Genomic DNA, 15,916 nt, shown 5'->3' on the forward strand with positions numbered 1-15,916 from the left:
CATTTTGAGGGCACAACAGACTTCTTACTCGTGATTTATCATGTTTCAAAGAATTATAATACTACAACTGTGGCAAAAAGAACTAAATATGTTGTAATCTTCCTCCTCTGATGAAGCACATCAAAACTGAGAATGCTTCAACGCCATAGTTTTTGTGTTTGTTTGGTTAGGAAGCGAAAAAATAAAAATTATAAGAGCATGCCTGAATTTAAAAAGTTTAGCAGTGTTGAGAAGAAACCTTTCCAGTTCTTAACCATGGTCTTTACAGTGTCAGAACATGACAAGTGACCGTCTGTCATCCACAAGCAAATGATTCTGTGTTCAGCAAGCTTGTTAGCATGCTCATTTCAAATGGCAAAGTGGTGTCATCTATTTCAGCTCCAGCTCCTCAATTCTGGAACACCACAGGTTCTGCCTGGGTTCCCTCTCCTGTGCCGACCGGGCCTGGAAGCCATTGTTTTGAACATCCTTTATCTCTGAATTTAGAAACATTCGGGACTCTTGATTGACTGAATTGCTAAACAGCTGAAGGGCTTCTGAACTGTTCTTGGAAAAATCACCACCAAGGGCACTTTCTGTATTGGAGGGAATCGGAAGCACCGACTTTCTAAATGCAAGACAGACGTGTGCACTGACCAGCTACCTGGAAAAGGTAACCCCCTTGGCGGCCAGGTCTCGGCTCGGCTCAGGGAAGTGGAATTACCTGCAGCGCCAGCAGCCGAACGCCTTCCAGTGGTTTATCAGGGTCCACTTTAACTTCCTGCGTTCTGGCAAAAACGTCTAGGTCTTTGATGTTTTGGCAAGCCAGATAAGACCCCTAGTTAGGCAAATAGACAGAGTTGCACTTACTTCAAGGACGAAGAAGCGAGCACTTTTCTGGGGGGCATCAGGATTTACTTTAATGGTCCTGGCCGTTTTGAACGCCTGCAAGCGTGGGAGTTGCTCGGCAGCATGAGAAGCGCCCTGTTTCCAATGCAATCGCACGTTACTGAAAGGACAGCACGCTCTCAGGCCAACTGCAGCCTAGGCAGCTCGGCCCAGAATCTCACCCAGACAGGCACTAATAGTCACCCAAAGAAACATCTAAGGAAGCAGTCTAAGTAAGGAAAGGGATTTGAGGAAAGTAGCCTAACCCCACTTGAGTTTTAACTGAAATAAAACATGCATTCCAAAAAGAATACAAATCACGAGTGCAAAATTTGATGATTTTTCACAAAATGAAGACTGCTGTGTAACCACCAACAAAATCAAGCAGTAGCATGACCTGGAAGCTCCCACCTCTCTCCTGTTTGATTCGTTTTTAAAGATTTCTACATGATTCTCTACATCCTTCATCTTTACCTCTGTCAAGATACATTTCTCTCTCTGGGGTCAGAAGCATTAAAACAAAACACAGTAACAACAAAAAACCATCAAAAGATCAGTTTTTCAAAGGGACAGGACAGTCTTGGAACCACCTCAGCTGAAGACCAGGGAAGGTGGAGCTTGTTGTGGAGAAGCCAGGCTTGGGGAAAGGCAGTCCCGACAAAATGGGGTGAAGCAAGCCAACAGCTAAGTCCTTCAGGCCAGAGAGAGCATTTTTGAAAAGCGCTTTCTTTTGCTTTTGGAAAACAGGCATGTCAAAGATTATGAACTGCTGCATTGCCTCTTCCGAGTAACCTTTTTTTTTTTTCCGTCAACACTGTTAGGAACAGCCATCTTTGATTCTTACATTTTGATCAGCCGGGAAACTAAGGCCCAGCATCGTTAGGCTGGCAAGGCATTCATTTCTTTCCAAAGGCGCTAGAGCCTGAACTTCCAGTTCAGTACCCCTTCATTCCCTAACGCTCTCAGCAGGGTCAATTTTGTGAAAAGCCGTCACAACAATAACATGCTTCCGGCCAGAATAAATATTTTACTTTGCATCAAACAGAAAACAGCAAGTAGCACCACCTTGAGAGGTGACAGCGTGCTAGCAGCCCTTGCTCACTCTCGGCACCTCCTCGGCCTTGACGCCCACTCTGGTCACGCTTGAGGAGCCCTTCAGCCCGCTGCTGCACTGTGGGAGCCCCTTTCTGGGCTGGCCAAGGCCGGCTCCCTCAGCTTGCTGGGCGGTGTGGAAGGAGAGGCACGGGCGGGAACTGCGGCTGCGCGCCACTCTTCTGCGCCAGCACGAGTTCCAGGTGGGCGTGGGCTTGGCGAGCTCCCGCACTCGGAGCGACTGGCGCCGGGCAGTGAGGGGCTTAGCACCTGGGCCACCAGCTGCTGTGCTCGATTTCTCACAGGGCCTTAGCTGCCTCCCCGAGACCTGCAGCCCGCCATGCCTGAGCCTCCCCATCCCCGCCCACGGGCTCCTGCGCAGTCAGCACCTCCCTCATGAGCACTGCCCCTGCTCCGTGGCGCCCAGTCCCATCCACTGCCCAATGACTGAGGAGTGCGGGTGCACTGCACGGGACTGGCAGGCAGCTCCACCTGTGGCCCGGTGCGGGATCCGCTGGGTGAACCCAGCTGGGTTCCTGAGTCTGGTGGGGACTTGGAGAATCTTTATGTCTAGCTAAGGGATTGTAAACACACCAATCAGCACCCTGTGTCTAGCTCAGGGTTTGTGAATGCACCAATGGGCACTCTGTATCTAGCTAACCTAGTGGGGAGGTGGAGAACTTTTGTGTCTAGCTCAGGGATTGTAACTGCACCAATCAGCACCCTGTCAAAACGGACCAATCAGCTCTCTGTAAAACAGACCAACAGGCTCTCTGTAAAATGGACCAATCAGCAGGATGTGGGTGGGGCCAGATAAGAGAATAAAAGCAGGCTGCTCCAACCCGCAGTAGCAACCCTTTTGGGTCCCTTTCCATGCTGTGAAAGCTTTGTTCTTTCGCTCTTTGCAATAAATCTTGCTACTGCTCACTCTTTGGGTCCACACTGCCTTTATGAGCTGTAACACTCACTGCTAAGGTTTGCAGCTTCACTCCTGAAGCCAGCAAAGACCGCGAACCCACCAGAAGGAAGAAACTCTGAACACATCCAAACATCAGAAGGAACAAACTGCAGACACGCTGCCTTTAAGAACTGTAACACTCAGTGCGAGGGTCCAGGGCTTCATTCTTGAAGTCAGTGAGACCAAGAACCCACCAATTCTGGACACAACCTCACCTAGAGACAACCAAACCACCCTGCACAGAGATGCAAAAGGCCCCAGGTGAAGGGTAAATGACGTCTCTAAATGCTAAAGACGCCCTGGCCAAATGGCTTTGATTTCCCACCACTGCTCACTGCTCACCACATTCTCATCCACCATGACGCAGTAAGAGAATTTTATTACTAGTGTTATTCATTTAGGAATATCTTGTTTTCCTTTTCTGGACTCCAGAAATGTGTCAGTACCTTAAAGTTGGGAATCCTGTGATGAACAGGTCGGGGAAAGTCAGCTAAATTTTGTGATTCCATGTAGTCCCAAATTTGTTCACGAATGTCCTGTTTGGAGACACCTACTGCAACAAAAGATTCCCACTTAATAACATACAGAGGAATTCCACATCCCATGCTGAAAGCCTGCTCCAGTTACATGCTCAGCCCCCTACACCAAAGTTCATGACTATGCCAGACCAGACTGAGAGGTCTTTTGGTCTCTACATTGAAAAATGTAATAATTTTTTTTTTTTTTTTTGAGATGGAGTTTTGCTCTGGTTGCCCAGGCTGGAGTGCAATGGCGTGATTTCGGCTCACCACAACCTCCTCCACCTCCACCTCCACCTCCCAGGTTCAAGCGATTCTCCTGCGTCAGCCTCCTGAGTAGCTGGGATTACAGGCATGTGCCACCACATATGAGAAATTATTAAAGTTCAGAGTAAATTAAACATAGCCCTAATATTTAATCCAGTTATACTAACCTTGGAACAGCAGGGGAGCCAAATACAACCCAAGCCTTGTAACCAAGCCCTCTTAAGTCCTTGCTTGGGGACTCAAGTTCTGCTGATGTGGAGAAACTGTCATCTTAGTCTATTCTGTCTTGTTATAACTATAATTCGCTTATTCTTGCCATAAGTCAGGTAAGCTTGCCTTAAAACTAAGTGATCTAGAAGACAGCTATTATTTTGGATTACTGACTGCAATTCCCTGTATTAGTGTGGGCTTAATAATGAGATGACCATACCGGCCTCATCTCCTGTCATTCCTCACTAGGAATCCAAAAAGTGGTTCAAGGACTGTTCTTCCCTGGCCCCCACATACCTGCCTACCTCCCTCTCCCTTTCAGGCCTGTACCTCCTCTGCTCTCCCTCAGGTCTAGCTTAGATTTTGACTTCCCCCGGGAAGCACTCTCTGAGCGCTGTCTTGGGCAGATGACCTTCCTTTAGAAATCTAAAGAGTACCCATACCATTTGGGTTTTTTTTCCAAACAGAAACAATTACATTGGAACAATTACTATCAGGTTACCACATGTATCACTTTCACTAACAGCCCAGAGGGCCTGGAATATCCCCAGCACTGCGCAGGATACCCTGTGGGACACAAGAAATGTAACACTGTGGCCCCTGCTCTGGAGTCAATTAATCCCATAACAGTGACTCCCCCAATAAAGCAATGGGCTAACTGGCAGGGGGAGGGGTCATTGCAAAATAAAAGGCAGGGCCTTCCTTTGGAAAGTTACAAAAACATGAGAAATAATTAGAATAATAAAAGGTGACACACAGTAATGTGTGAAATGCGTGAACCCTATTCTGTAATTGTCTGTTTGCTCCCCCAGCAGGCTGTGGGCCCTGTCGGGTCAGCGTGGGTCTCATTCACCCTTCAGTCTCCAGACCCAGCTCAGTCCTGGCACAGGGCAGGCATCCCCAAAGGTCACTCTTACCATGACGGCATATGATCACCCTCCGTGTATGTACTGTGTACATGCTGCACACGTAGTATGGGTGGGAGTGGACCTGTTCACAACCGTGGTTCCCGCATTTAACAGACACTGGCACACCCTTTGTACTAGTAGTATGGGGTGCTATCTGCCAGGCAATCCTGCGATCAATCATCCAGCCCTTCCCTCACTAGACAGTGACTTCCTACAGGCCAGGGGCTCTACGGGAGGAAACCTCTCCAGTGCCCAGAGAGGGCCCCGCACGGACAGGGCTTCCACAAGCATCTGTTAAGACCACAGCGGTTAAGCGACCCCCGCGTGTAGGTCAAACCGGCTTCCGATCCTGACCCTGAGCCTCAGTTTCCCCGACCTCAAGGGGCCCACGGGCTCCCCCACGTGCACGGCAGGTATCCCTCCCGCCTCGTCTTCCCGTTATCTTTATTTTTCCCGACATCTTTCTCGGGATTCCGGGCGAGAGAGCCGCTGGTTCGACCCGAACCCAGCACAGACCCCCTCTGACCTCCTCGCCCGCCTCCGGTGATTCTGCCCCATCCTCTGCCAGCCCCGGTGGCCCCGCCTCGACCCTCATCGGTCCCGGCCGTCCCTCCCCAGTCCCAGCCTCCCGGGAGCCCCGCTGGGCCCCTCACCTGCCCTCGGCTCCATAGCGACGCAGTCACCGCGCGACGCAGTCACCGCGCGACGCCTCCCGGCGCATGGTCTGGCGCGCAGTGACGTCACCCGCTCCGCGCCTGCGCGATGGTGGGAGGGGCGGAGGCTAAGCGGGCGAGGCCCAGGCGCGCATGCTCAGGCGGGTAAAACCTGCGCCGGGGACACTCAGGGACCATAGCAGGCCCTTCGCTCCTGCTTTCAGCTAGTCATTGTCGAGCGCCGCCCGTGACAGGCGTTTTGCCAAGCCCTGGAGTTGCTGAAGTGAACAAGTCCCTGGCCTCTCGGGACCCATTGCCGGTTGAAACACATCCCACCTCCTCTTCCATTCCTAGAGGCCGCCTCCTCCGGAAAGCCGGCCTTGATTGCTCCTCTTGCAGGACGCGGTTCCCTCCTCTGAGATCCTGCAGACTCTCAGGTGCTCACACGTGGGTGTGCAGCGGACTCGGCCGGCAGCTCTTTAAAGGGTCAGGCAGATGGAGATTCGAGGCCAGCCCAGCCCCGGCGACTGCGCTGCGGACGGCCAGAGGCCATCCTTTGAGAAACACCCGTGGATTCTTACCCTGACCGCTGCGTACCCTGAGAAAGAACGAACGTGGCAGCCTGCGTCTGCTCGTCTATGTCTTTCCTGTTTGCCCGAGAAGCGGCTCGAGGAGACCAGGCTGCACAGACCGTCACGTCCATTCCCTCCCAGGCCCCAGCCCAGCGGGAAGAAAACGAGGGCGTTCAGCCTAGCAGTGCATTCACTTATTAGGAAGAAGACATCCCTCACCCCCACCCAGCACACACACAGATGTCAGGGACCACCAGCCACTAGGAACCACTCCCTGAGCGAATGAAATCATCCCCGTAGCCACGTGCCTGACACATCACAAGCACTCAAAACGTGGCTGCCACCTTTCGAAATTACATGCCCAAAACTTTATGAGATCCTCACAACACACTTGGGAAACAGACAAAAGCGTTTGAATGCCCGCCTACTTGACAGATACAGAAAATGGTGTTCCGTGTTCAAGCGACTTACTCACGTCTGCCGGTAACTCATACTGTTTCGTTTGACCTCCTTAGGACATAATTAGTAATGGTAATTAACAGTGTTACGATGTGCCAGGCATTAAGCTTAGCGCCTTAAAAGTCATAGCTACATATGTTTCACAGCAAACCCTCAGAGGCAAATGTGACCTGTCTCCTACGCAGGAGGCAACAGAGGTTCAGACATGTTAAAGAAGCTTGGCCTGAGTCTTCCAGCTGGGAAAGGGCAGAGCATGTAGCCCTGACAACGTGCTTAATTGCAACTCCTGTGGGTCCCATCACAACTCTCTCTTCCTATGTGGTGTCAGCAACATTAATACATAGAGGCACCGAGGAGCCTCAGTTCTGCTTGTGGGCGGGCCTGTCTTTCACCAGGCTGGCAAAAGCAGTGCAAACATCATTTTGGAGGTGATAAAATAAAATCTCTCACAGAGGTTGGATGTCCTTTCCCCCTTTCATGGAAGCACAGTAGATCTGCAGAGAGTGTTTTATGCAAGTAGACTTGGTCCCAGCAGTGGAAGTGTGTGCAGGATTCCGTTACCCAGCTGTGCTCAAAACAGAGCCCAAGTCTCTCCGATGGTCAGCCTAGCACGGCCCCCAGATGGTAATGAGACACCAGGGACAATCTGCCAGTGGCAATTTTAGAAAGCAGGTGGTGCTAGGAAGGGCATTCTCTTCAGTTCCATGTTTTCAAGTTAGAAGTGCCTCAAAGAGCATTTACCCCCAGCTCCTTGAGGGTGTGAGGCAGAGGATCACTTGAGCCCAGGAGTTTGAGGCTGCAGGGAACTATGATGGCACCACTGTCCTCCACTTGGGCGACACAGCGAGAACTCCTCTCTGAAAAACATAATAATAAATAAAAATAATAAATAGTAGTAATAAGAGACCCATTAGAAAAAATCAACTGGCTCTTTTATGAAAGGAAGATGCTTTCAGGATAAATAGCTAATGCATGTGGGGCTTAATACCTAGGTGATGGGTTGACAGGAGCAGCAAACCACCATGGCACACATTTACCTATGTAACAAACCTGCACATCCTGCACATGTATCCTGGAACTTAAAATTTTTTAAAAAGAAGATGCTATTGAACCTTGACTCAAATACTTAAAACTCAATCATATATGTAAATTTGCATTTGGGCTCTTCAGGATTTTTTTTTTTTTTTTTTTTTTTTTTGGTAGACTTTATCATTTAGAAAAGTTTTGGTTTGGCCAAGAGTGGCGGCTCACACCTGTAATCCCAGCACTTTGGGAGGCCGAGGTGGGCAGATCACTTGAGGTCAGGAGTTTGTGACCAGACTGGACAACATGGTGAAATCCCATCTCTACTAAAAATACAAAAAATTAGCTGGGGGTGGTGGCTCGCACCTGTAATCCCAGCTACTCAGGAGGCTGAGGCAGGAGAATCACTTGAACCCAAGAGGCAGAGGTTGCAGTGAGCCAAGATTATGCCACTGCACTCCAGCCTGAGCCACAGAGCGAGACTCCGTTTGAAAGTAAAGAAAAAGAAAAGTTTTACTTCACAGGAAAATTGAGCAGAAAATACAGAGAGTTCCCATATACAACCCCTGCGGCTGCATTTATACACAGCCTCCCCCACTATCAACATCCTGCAGTGGAATGGTACATTTGTTACAATCGATGAACTTACACTGATACATTGTTATCATCCAACAGCCATGGTTTACATTAGAGCTCAGGCTTTCTGTATGTTTTGGGATTTTGACAAATGCATAATGGCATGTGCCCATCCCTGGAGTATCACGCAGAATATTTTTACTGCCCTACAGATCCTGTGTGCTCTGCCTCTTTCCTCCCTCCCTCCCTCCCTGCTAACCCCTGGCAGTTACTGGTCTTTCTTCTTTCTCCATAGCTTTTTCTTTTCCAGAAAGCCATATAATTGGAATCATACACTATGTAGCCTTTTCGAACAGGCTTCTGGCGCTTAGTAATATGCATTTAACGTTCCTCTGTGTCTTTCCATGGCCGGACGGTCCTCTCTTTTTAGTGCTGAGTAATATTCCATTGTTTTGGTGTCCCATGGTTTATCCATTCACCCACTGCAGGACCCCTCAGTTGCCCCTATGTTTTAGCAAATACACATAAACCTGCTATAACTATTCCTGTGCAGGTTCACGGAGGATCGCAAAGCTTGTCACAGGCATCTTTTAGAACCTGGATGGAAGGAATAGCGTAGAAATGGTGAGTCTGCCAAGGCATAAAGAGCGTGGCTGTGAATCTCCAAGCTGTGTTCCCTTTTACGGTGAACTTTAAACATCATAGTTCTCCGAAACTACATCCAGTAGCTTTAATTGTACTTTCAATCTACATTCAAAGTAATGGCAAAAACCGCAATTACTTTTGCACCAACCAACTTAACAAAATGTAAGCTTGTTTAATAAGCTAATAACTGAAAAGGTATTTGAAGAATTTTTTCCCCTCAAATTAGGGGTTGCCAGATTAAATACAGGTTTCCCAGTTAAACTTGAACTTCAGATAAAGCGATTTTTTTTTTCATTTTTAGTATAAGCATGTTCCATGCAGTCTGTGGGCATTGTTATTTTCATTTGCTCAAGCTGGCAAGCCGAAAGGGCCCCCAGTCTGTTGCCAACTTCTCCAAGAAACTCACACGGCCTCCTCCCTTTCTGATTCTTCTGGGCTTGCTCAGCCTGGCCCCTCCCTCCTTGCACCGTCTTGTGGCAGGGACGGCACCACGGTGGAGGTTTGAGCCTGCTGCCTGGCTGGTTCAAATCCCAGGTCTGCAGCTCTCTAGCTGCGTGAGGCTGGGGGAGTCACTGAACGTGTCTGTGCCTTGCTTTTCATTTGCGGAGTGGAGATAGGAGCACCGTTGGCATCCGCCTCTCCACGCTGGTGACGGTGAAGTGCCGGATCCATGCAGCCCAGAGAACAGCACCTAGAATGCAGGGAGAGCTCTCTATGAGCATTGGCCTAAAATAAAGTTTCAGCCTGTCATCACGCATGTGCCTGCCACAGCTTGGGAGCCAGGGAGCACTTGACGATGAGTCCCCATTTCTTATGCAGTGTCTGCCTAAAATAAGTGCTAGTAAATGTTTGAAACAAATTCTGGGATTGAACCACAAATGGGAGGCAAGGCCTGTGAGTTATGGTTGGGGAGGCAGTGAAGTGGGGCAGGCTGCGTATCTCCGAAGTCCCATTTGTTCAATGTATAGTTAAGAACATGGAGTCTGTGGCCGGTCGCAGTGGCTCATGCCTGTAATCCCAGCACTTTGGGAGGCTGAGGCAGGAGGATCACCTGATGTCGGGAGTTTGAGACCAGCCTGACCAACATGGAGAGACCCCATCTCTACTAAAAATACAAAATTAGCTGGGCGTGGTGGCGCATGCCTGTACTCCCAGCTACTCGGGAGGCTGAGGCAGGAGAATCGCTTGAACCCAGGAGGCAGAGGTTGCGGTGAGCCGAGATTGCACCATTGCACTCCGGCCTGGGCAACAAGAGCGAAACTCCGTCTCAAAAAAAAAAAAAAAAAAAAGAACATGGAGTCTCGTGGAGTCTGTGTCAAGCAGAGTTATGCACAGGGCGGACCAGGCCCCTGCCTGTCTTCCCTGTATGGGGGTGGTGAGGCAAACAACAGATAGAAGACCGAATGAGACCACAGCAGGCAGGGGGGTCTGTGCCACTGAGAACATGAGCAAGGAGAAGGGGCAGTGTGGGGGGGCAAGGTGAGCAGGTGGCTGGGGGAGGCCTCGGAGGAGGTGGCAAGGGGGCAAAGAACTGAGATAAGAGACCAGGCCCAGGGCACAGCAGGTACAAAGGCCCTGCGGTGAGTCCAGGCTGGGCTGGCCATGCAAGCCCCATGTCGGGATGCACACAGGCAGAGGTGGGGGCCAGGGCCAGGGAGTGTTCTTGGCTTTCATGGGCTCCTAAAGTTGGACAACACCCAGTGACAGTGGTGTTCGGACTCCCCTGGGAGAGCACTCTGCACTCTTGGCCTTATTCAGTGAGACCCACTGGGGTCCCACTCAGTTATGCCACTGTGGGCCCCGGCCCTAGTCCCAGTGGTTACTGGAAGCACTGGCTGAAGCTGGCCCCAGACTGTGGCTTTTGAGCCTGGCTTATTCCCTGGGGCTCAGAACACCCATCCTACAGGCTGCGCATTTGATGAAAATTAAATCGTCCCCCTCGCCTCTTTCTCAACCTGTCCTTGTCCAAACACTGAAGTCCTGTCTGACCTTCCCAGGGGCAGCCTGCTTTCCACAGGCCATTACAGTGAGTCCATGTACCCCACAGGGTTAATCACAGGGGTTCAAGTTAGTGATATAAAAAACTCAAATCTCATACAAATTAAGTTGTGTGTGATACACCACTATAGACATTTTTCTTTTAACTTTTAAAATCTCCTCTAATTTCCAAGTCTCTAATTCTTTTTTTTTTTTTTTTTTGGGATGGAGTTCTGCTCCTGTTGCCCAGGCTGGAGTGCAATGGCACGATCTCAGCTCACCGCAACCTCTGCCTCCCGGGTTCAAGCAATTCTCCTGCTTCAGCCTCCCGAGTAGCGGGGACTACAGGCATGCACCACCATGTCCACGCCCAGCTAATTTTGTATTTTTAGTAGAGAGGGGGTTTCTTCATGTTGGTCAGTCTGGTCTTGAACTCCCGACCTCAGGTGATCCACCCGCCTCGTCCTCCCAAAGTGCTGGGATTACAGGCGTGAGCCACCATACCTGGCCCCAAGTCCCTAATTCTTAATCTCAAAGTGGCAGCAAAGGAGTGGGTTAAGAGATCCCAATTTCATCACTTGGCAGCGGCAACACTTAGTTTAGTGATTTAAGATCTCAGTTTCCTTGCCTGCAAAATCGTAGTATTAATAGTACCTACCCTAAAAGAGGAGTCAGTGAGAGGTCATGGCCAAAACGCTTAGCACAGTGCGTGGCACACAGTATGTACACATCACTTTTCCCCTTATCTACTAAGGAGAGAAATCTTGGAAACAGTCATACACTCACTCAAGCGCTACTTGCACACACATCTTGTGCTGAGGTACTGGGCAGTGCACTGGGGCTGCAGAGAACAGAGGACAGTCATTACCCACCTAGAAAGACAGAATATGAGCTGCCGAGCAGATTCCTGGTCCCAGGGAAGACTGATCTTCCTGTCCCCTGGGCGTGTTGGGGACGTATGACCACCTCTGGCCTATGAACTGTGAATAGAGGTGACACATGTCACTTCCAGGCTGGAAGACTTAATTCCCAGGGCTGGATCACCTCTCGCCCCTGCCAAGATGACAGGAACCGATATGATGAGAGGTGGTCTTTGAAAACTCAGGCTCCTGAGTGACTTTGATGAACAGAGCCCTCTGCTAAGCTGGGGTTGGCTCAGGGTGGTCACCGAGACTAACTTTCTTTAAAACGAAACATATATGTATCTTTAATATTATGATTGCTTGAGGCTAAGAGTTCCAGGCTACTGTGAGCCATGAGCCATGGGCCATTGCACTCCAACCTGGGTGACACAGTGAGGCTCTGTCTAAAAAAAAAAAAAACCCCACAACATCTATAATACGGAATGTCTGGCATCTTTGGTTAATTGTGGCAATGCCTGAATTATAAAATGGATAAGCTCCTCAGAGAATGTGCTTTTTTTTTTAAACAGTGAATTATTGTGATGAACTCCATAGCTATTGATGGTAGTTTTCCAGAAACTTCCAGAAAAGGAGGAGAGCAGATGCTGGACTAAGTTAGGCCCTCGCTAAACATTTTGCAAATTCCTTCCATGGAAATACCTTCCTTTACTGTCACATTTCTTTTCAAATTTTCAGAGTAAGAAAGGTATTTTACTCCCATTTTTTATTTTGAAAAATTTCAAATTTACAGAATTGCAAGAACAATACAATCAATACCCAGGCACCACGGGTTCAACAACTGTTCTCATCTTACCACCTTTGCACGACCTTCCGCCCTCCTTCTCCCCTCTGACCCCACCTTGCTTGAATCTTTTGAATCTTCTCCTTCTTCTTCTTCTTTTTGAGACAAGGTCTTGCTCTATCACCCAGGCAGGAATGTAGTGGTGCAATCATGGCTTACTTGAGCCTCGACCTCCCAGGCCCAAGTAAAATTCTCTGCCTCTGCCTCCCACAGAGCGGGCAGTACAGGTGCTCACCACCACGCCCGGCTATTTTTTTTTTTTTGTATTTTTTGTATTTTTTATAGAGACAGGGTCTCACCATGTTGCCCAGGCTGGTCTCGAAACCCTGAACTCAAGCGATCCTCCCACCTCAGCCTCCCAAAGTGCTGGGATTACAAGCATCAGCCACCGCGCCCGGCAGGGCGAATTTTTTAAAGGTTGCAGAGATGATGAATATCAGCCCCAAATATTTTGACACGTACCTTCTAAAAGCGAGGACATGCTCTTACTTGACGATATATAATTATCGCACGCAAGAATCTTACCCTTGATACAAGATTATTGTCTCATACACACCCCAGATGCAAATTTTCCCAAGTCTCCTCAAACCTGTCCTTGATTGCTGTTTAAAATATCCCAGCACTTTGGGAGGCCAAGGCGGGCGGATCACGAGGTCAGGAGATCCGGACCATCCTGGCTAACACGGTGAAACCCCGTCTCTACTAAAAATATAAAAAATTAGCCGGGCGTGGTGGCAGGCGCCTGTAGTCCCAGCTACTCGGGAGGCTGAGGCAGGAGAATGGTGTGAACCCGGGAGGCGGAGCTTGTAGTGAGCCGAGATCGCGCCACTGCGCTCCAGCCTGGGAGACAGCGAGACTCCGTCTCAACAACAACAACAACAACAACAGAAAAAAAAAAAAAAAGAAAGAAAGAAAAAAAAATGTCTTCCACCTAGGATTGAGGATTGCGTTTAGTTGTTGAGTTTCTTTAATCCTTTTGACCAAGAGCAGCCCTCACTACCCACCCGCTTCTGTAGTCCTTTCTGGCCCTGCCATTTGTCGATGGCGTAGCATGGCTTTAACTCATGGGAAAACTCACGCACAGTAAAATGAGCTTGAACTGAGTTTTAGAAAAGACACATTTTTTAACCCCCCCCACAAAAGATAATCTCTAGAAGGCGGATTACAACGGATTTTTAGGAGGCGGCGCCGACTTTGTGTAACCCAAGGGCTCCTGGGTTCCCAAGCAGCTTCTGGAAGCCTGGGACTCCTCTGCCACCCGATCCCTTTCCCCAAAACCAAGGCACGTCGTGACCCCAGAAAAGAAATGTTTGAAGGATATTGAAATGAATGAAGGATATTGAAATAGTGAGACAAGAAACAAAACTCCTTTCACTTGTCACCTCTTTGAGTTCTCTGTTGTGCCTCAAAAGCAGAAGTGGCTGCTGCCCAGTTTCAAAGTCTTCCTCTTGTTCAAGCCAACCCTCTAAACACACGCCCAGCACAAACAGCTTTCTGATGAATTCCCTGAAGCTCACGCCACACCTCGGGCAGAAGGACAGCTGCAGCGGGAAAACATGGACGAGGCAATTTGTTCAACATCTCTGGGGGAAGAAAATGCAGACTTCTAGCCACCTAAGAGGCACAGATTTTATTTGCTGAAAACCTCAGCAAGTTTCTCTAGAAAAAATTTCTTGCTCCCCGAGCAGTTTCAAAGACATTTTTGTTTCCCAACAGATCATGTTCTTGATACGTTGCAAAGCTATGGGAAATGTTTTTAATCGACGCGGCGCAGTCTATCTCCTTTCTCTGCTTTTACAGATTTTTGAAGGCTCCATTCCTGCCGTGCAATGCCCAGGGGTATCCACAAGGTGTCAGCACCTTCATGATAAGCAGGGCGGGCCGGGCGGTCTTTTTCTTTTTCCTTTTCTCGTAGTAGTTCCCCGGTTGGCCTCAAGATGACGCCAACACCCACGGAGTCCGCCTCGCCGCTCCAGGTGCCGCGGCCACGGGCCGGGAGGAGCGCAGCGCGGTGGGGGTGGAAAGCGAATTAAATACCTTCAGGCTTTATCGCCGCTTATTATTCCAGGAACACGCGAAGCCCTCTGGGACCCGATTCCGCTTTCTGCTCACTGACTTACAAGGTCAACAAGGGGGAAAATCAGCCAGAAAGTAGCAGCCCCCAATCCAAAATGCCCTGGCAGGTTAAAGAAAAGCTCGGAAATACGGTTTTTGCAAAGTCCAGGTGTGTGGAAGGCGTTGTTTTAATAACCTGAACAAACATCTTTCCCGGAGTCCCAGTGAGCAAACAAGAAACCTAATTCCAGGGGTGAAGGGAAGTGTCTCTCTCACCTTTTCTGTCTTGATTAGACGAATTTCTTTCCCCTCTCCTTTTCCTTTCTTTGGGGCGGGGGAGGGTGGTTAATATATTGGGCGACTCGATTTAGGTGTTTGTTTGTTTGTTTGTTTGTTTCCCCAGATGACATTGGTTTAAACCTGGACGCCCTTGTGAATACAAACGCAGGCAGCAACTGCCATTTTGGAATTTAATTTTTCATAGTCCTTAGCTATTTTAGGTTTTGCTGTGATAAAGCTGTTTCTCTCTCCTCTCTCTCTCTCTCACGCACACACGCCCCTCGTAAAAGCAGAGTAAAAAGCAGAGTAAATAATATTCCTCCAGGAAGCCTACAGGCTGAGGAGTGTTTCTTGATCAATAGTTTGCATTTCCAATAAAATCGTGACACGAACTCAGTGTGCCTGTCATGCGCTGCAGGAGAAGGGCACTTTTTGCTAGACTCCTTTTTTTTTTTTTTTAAGCTAGATGCGGAAATACTAGAGTTATTAAAAATAATAAAGTCATGTTGGGAGTTTAGGGTTGGGGCAGAAAGCTCAAATCATTTGCCTGTGAGCTGAGAACTGGGCAGCTTTATTTTACTTTGTTTCAAAGAAAGAAGAAAAAAGGATCAGGTTAGAAAAAGAGCCCAGAATACTCATAAAAATAATGTTTCAGAAGTGGAATATTCAAGGTAAAGGAACCTGATTTGTAGCTTCCCTTTGGCTTTGAATTGATCAGGAGACAAAGATAATGCATCTACATTTTCGTCTTCTGTTCTTTTATTGGAAATGAGTGGCACGCCCCGATTGCCTTCTAGTCGCCTCCCCGAAGCGAAGAGGCCTGGTGGGTTCTCTCAACATCCTTTTGCTGAGAATCGAATACGCAGCCGATGAACAGCCAGGAAGGGTGCAAGGAAACCTGAAATACAAATGTTCTCCCTGAAGCCCTCTTCCCTGCCCAACCAGACCAGCAACTTCCAAAATTCTGCCCGTGTTTAGCCTTTTTAAAGGGGTGTCTCACTCCTTCAGGGAAAGTGGGAAAAGGGGATCTGATTATTGAGGTGTGGAAGGAATAAATAACCAGTCCACAAATAAACAAACTGTCCGGGATTCCTAGAGGAAAGGAGAAATCCTTGAAGGAGATCCAAGTCGCTCCAGGTCCGCCTCCCGAATA

The 15,916-nt window shown here is 48.9% G+C and overlaps 1 protein-coding gene across 9 annotated transcripts in view; it reads right to left on the reverse strand.

Annotated features, from left to right (window-relative positions):
- Window positions 1-15,916, reverse strand: part of MTHFSD (methenyltetrahydrofolate synthetase domain containing) — a 465,469-nt gene that overhangs the window by 20,853 nt on the left and 428,700 nt on the right. The window contains exons 1-3 of one of the 9 annotated variants that reach the window (XM_054453367.2): window positions 5,474-6,810; window positions 3,364-3,467; window positions 704-817 (exon numbers count right to left, since the gene is read on the reverse strand). In XM_054453367.2, the coding sequence (XP_054309342.2) occupies window positions 704-817; window positions 3,364-3,467; window positions 5,474-5,489 (234 nt within the window). In that variant the 5' untranslated portion in view covers window positions 5,490-6,810. Of the gene's footprint in view, window positions 1-703; window positions 818-849; window positions 964-3,363; window positions 3,471-3,869; window positions 3,886-5,473; window positions 6,811-15,916 lie in introns of those variants that run through there. The other 8 variants (XM_054453362.2, XM_054453364.2, XM_054453363.2 and 5 more) reach the window with 8 other exon arrangements.

Source organism: Pongo pygmaeus, chromosome 18 (assembly GCF_028885625.2).
Source record: "Pongo pygmaeus isolate AG05252 chromosome 18, NHGRI_mPonPyg2-v2.0_pri, whole genome shotgun sequence".
NCBI lineage: Eukaryota > Metazoa > Chordata > Mammalia > Primates > Hominidae > Pongo > Pongo pygmaeus.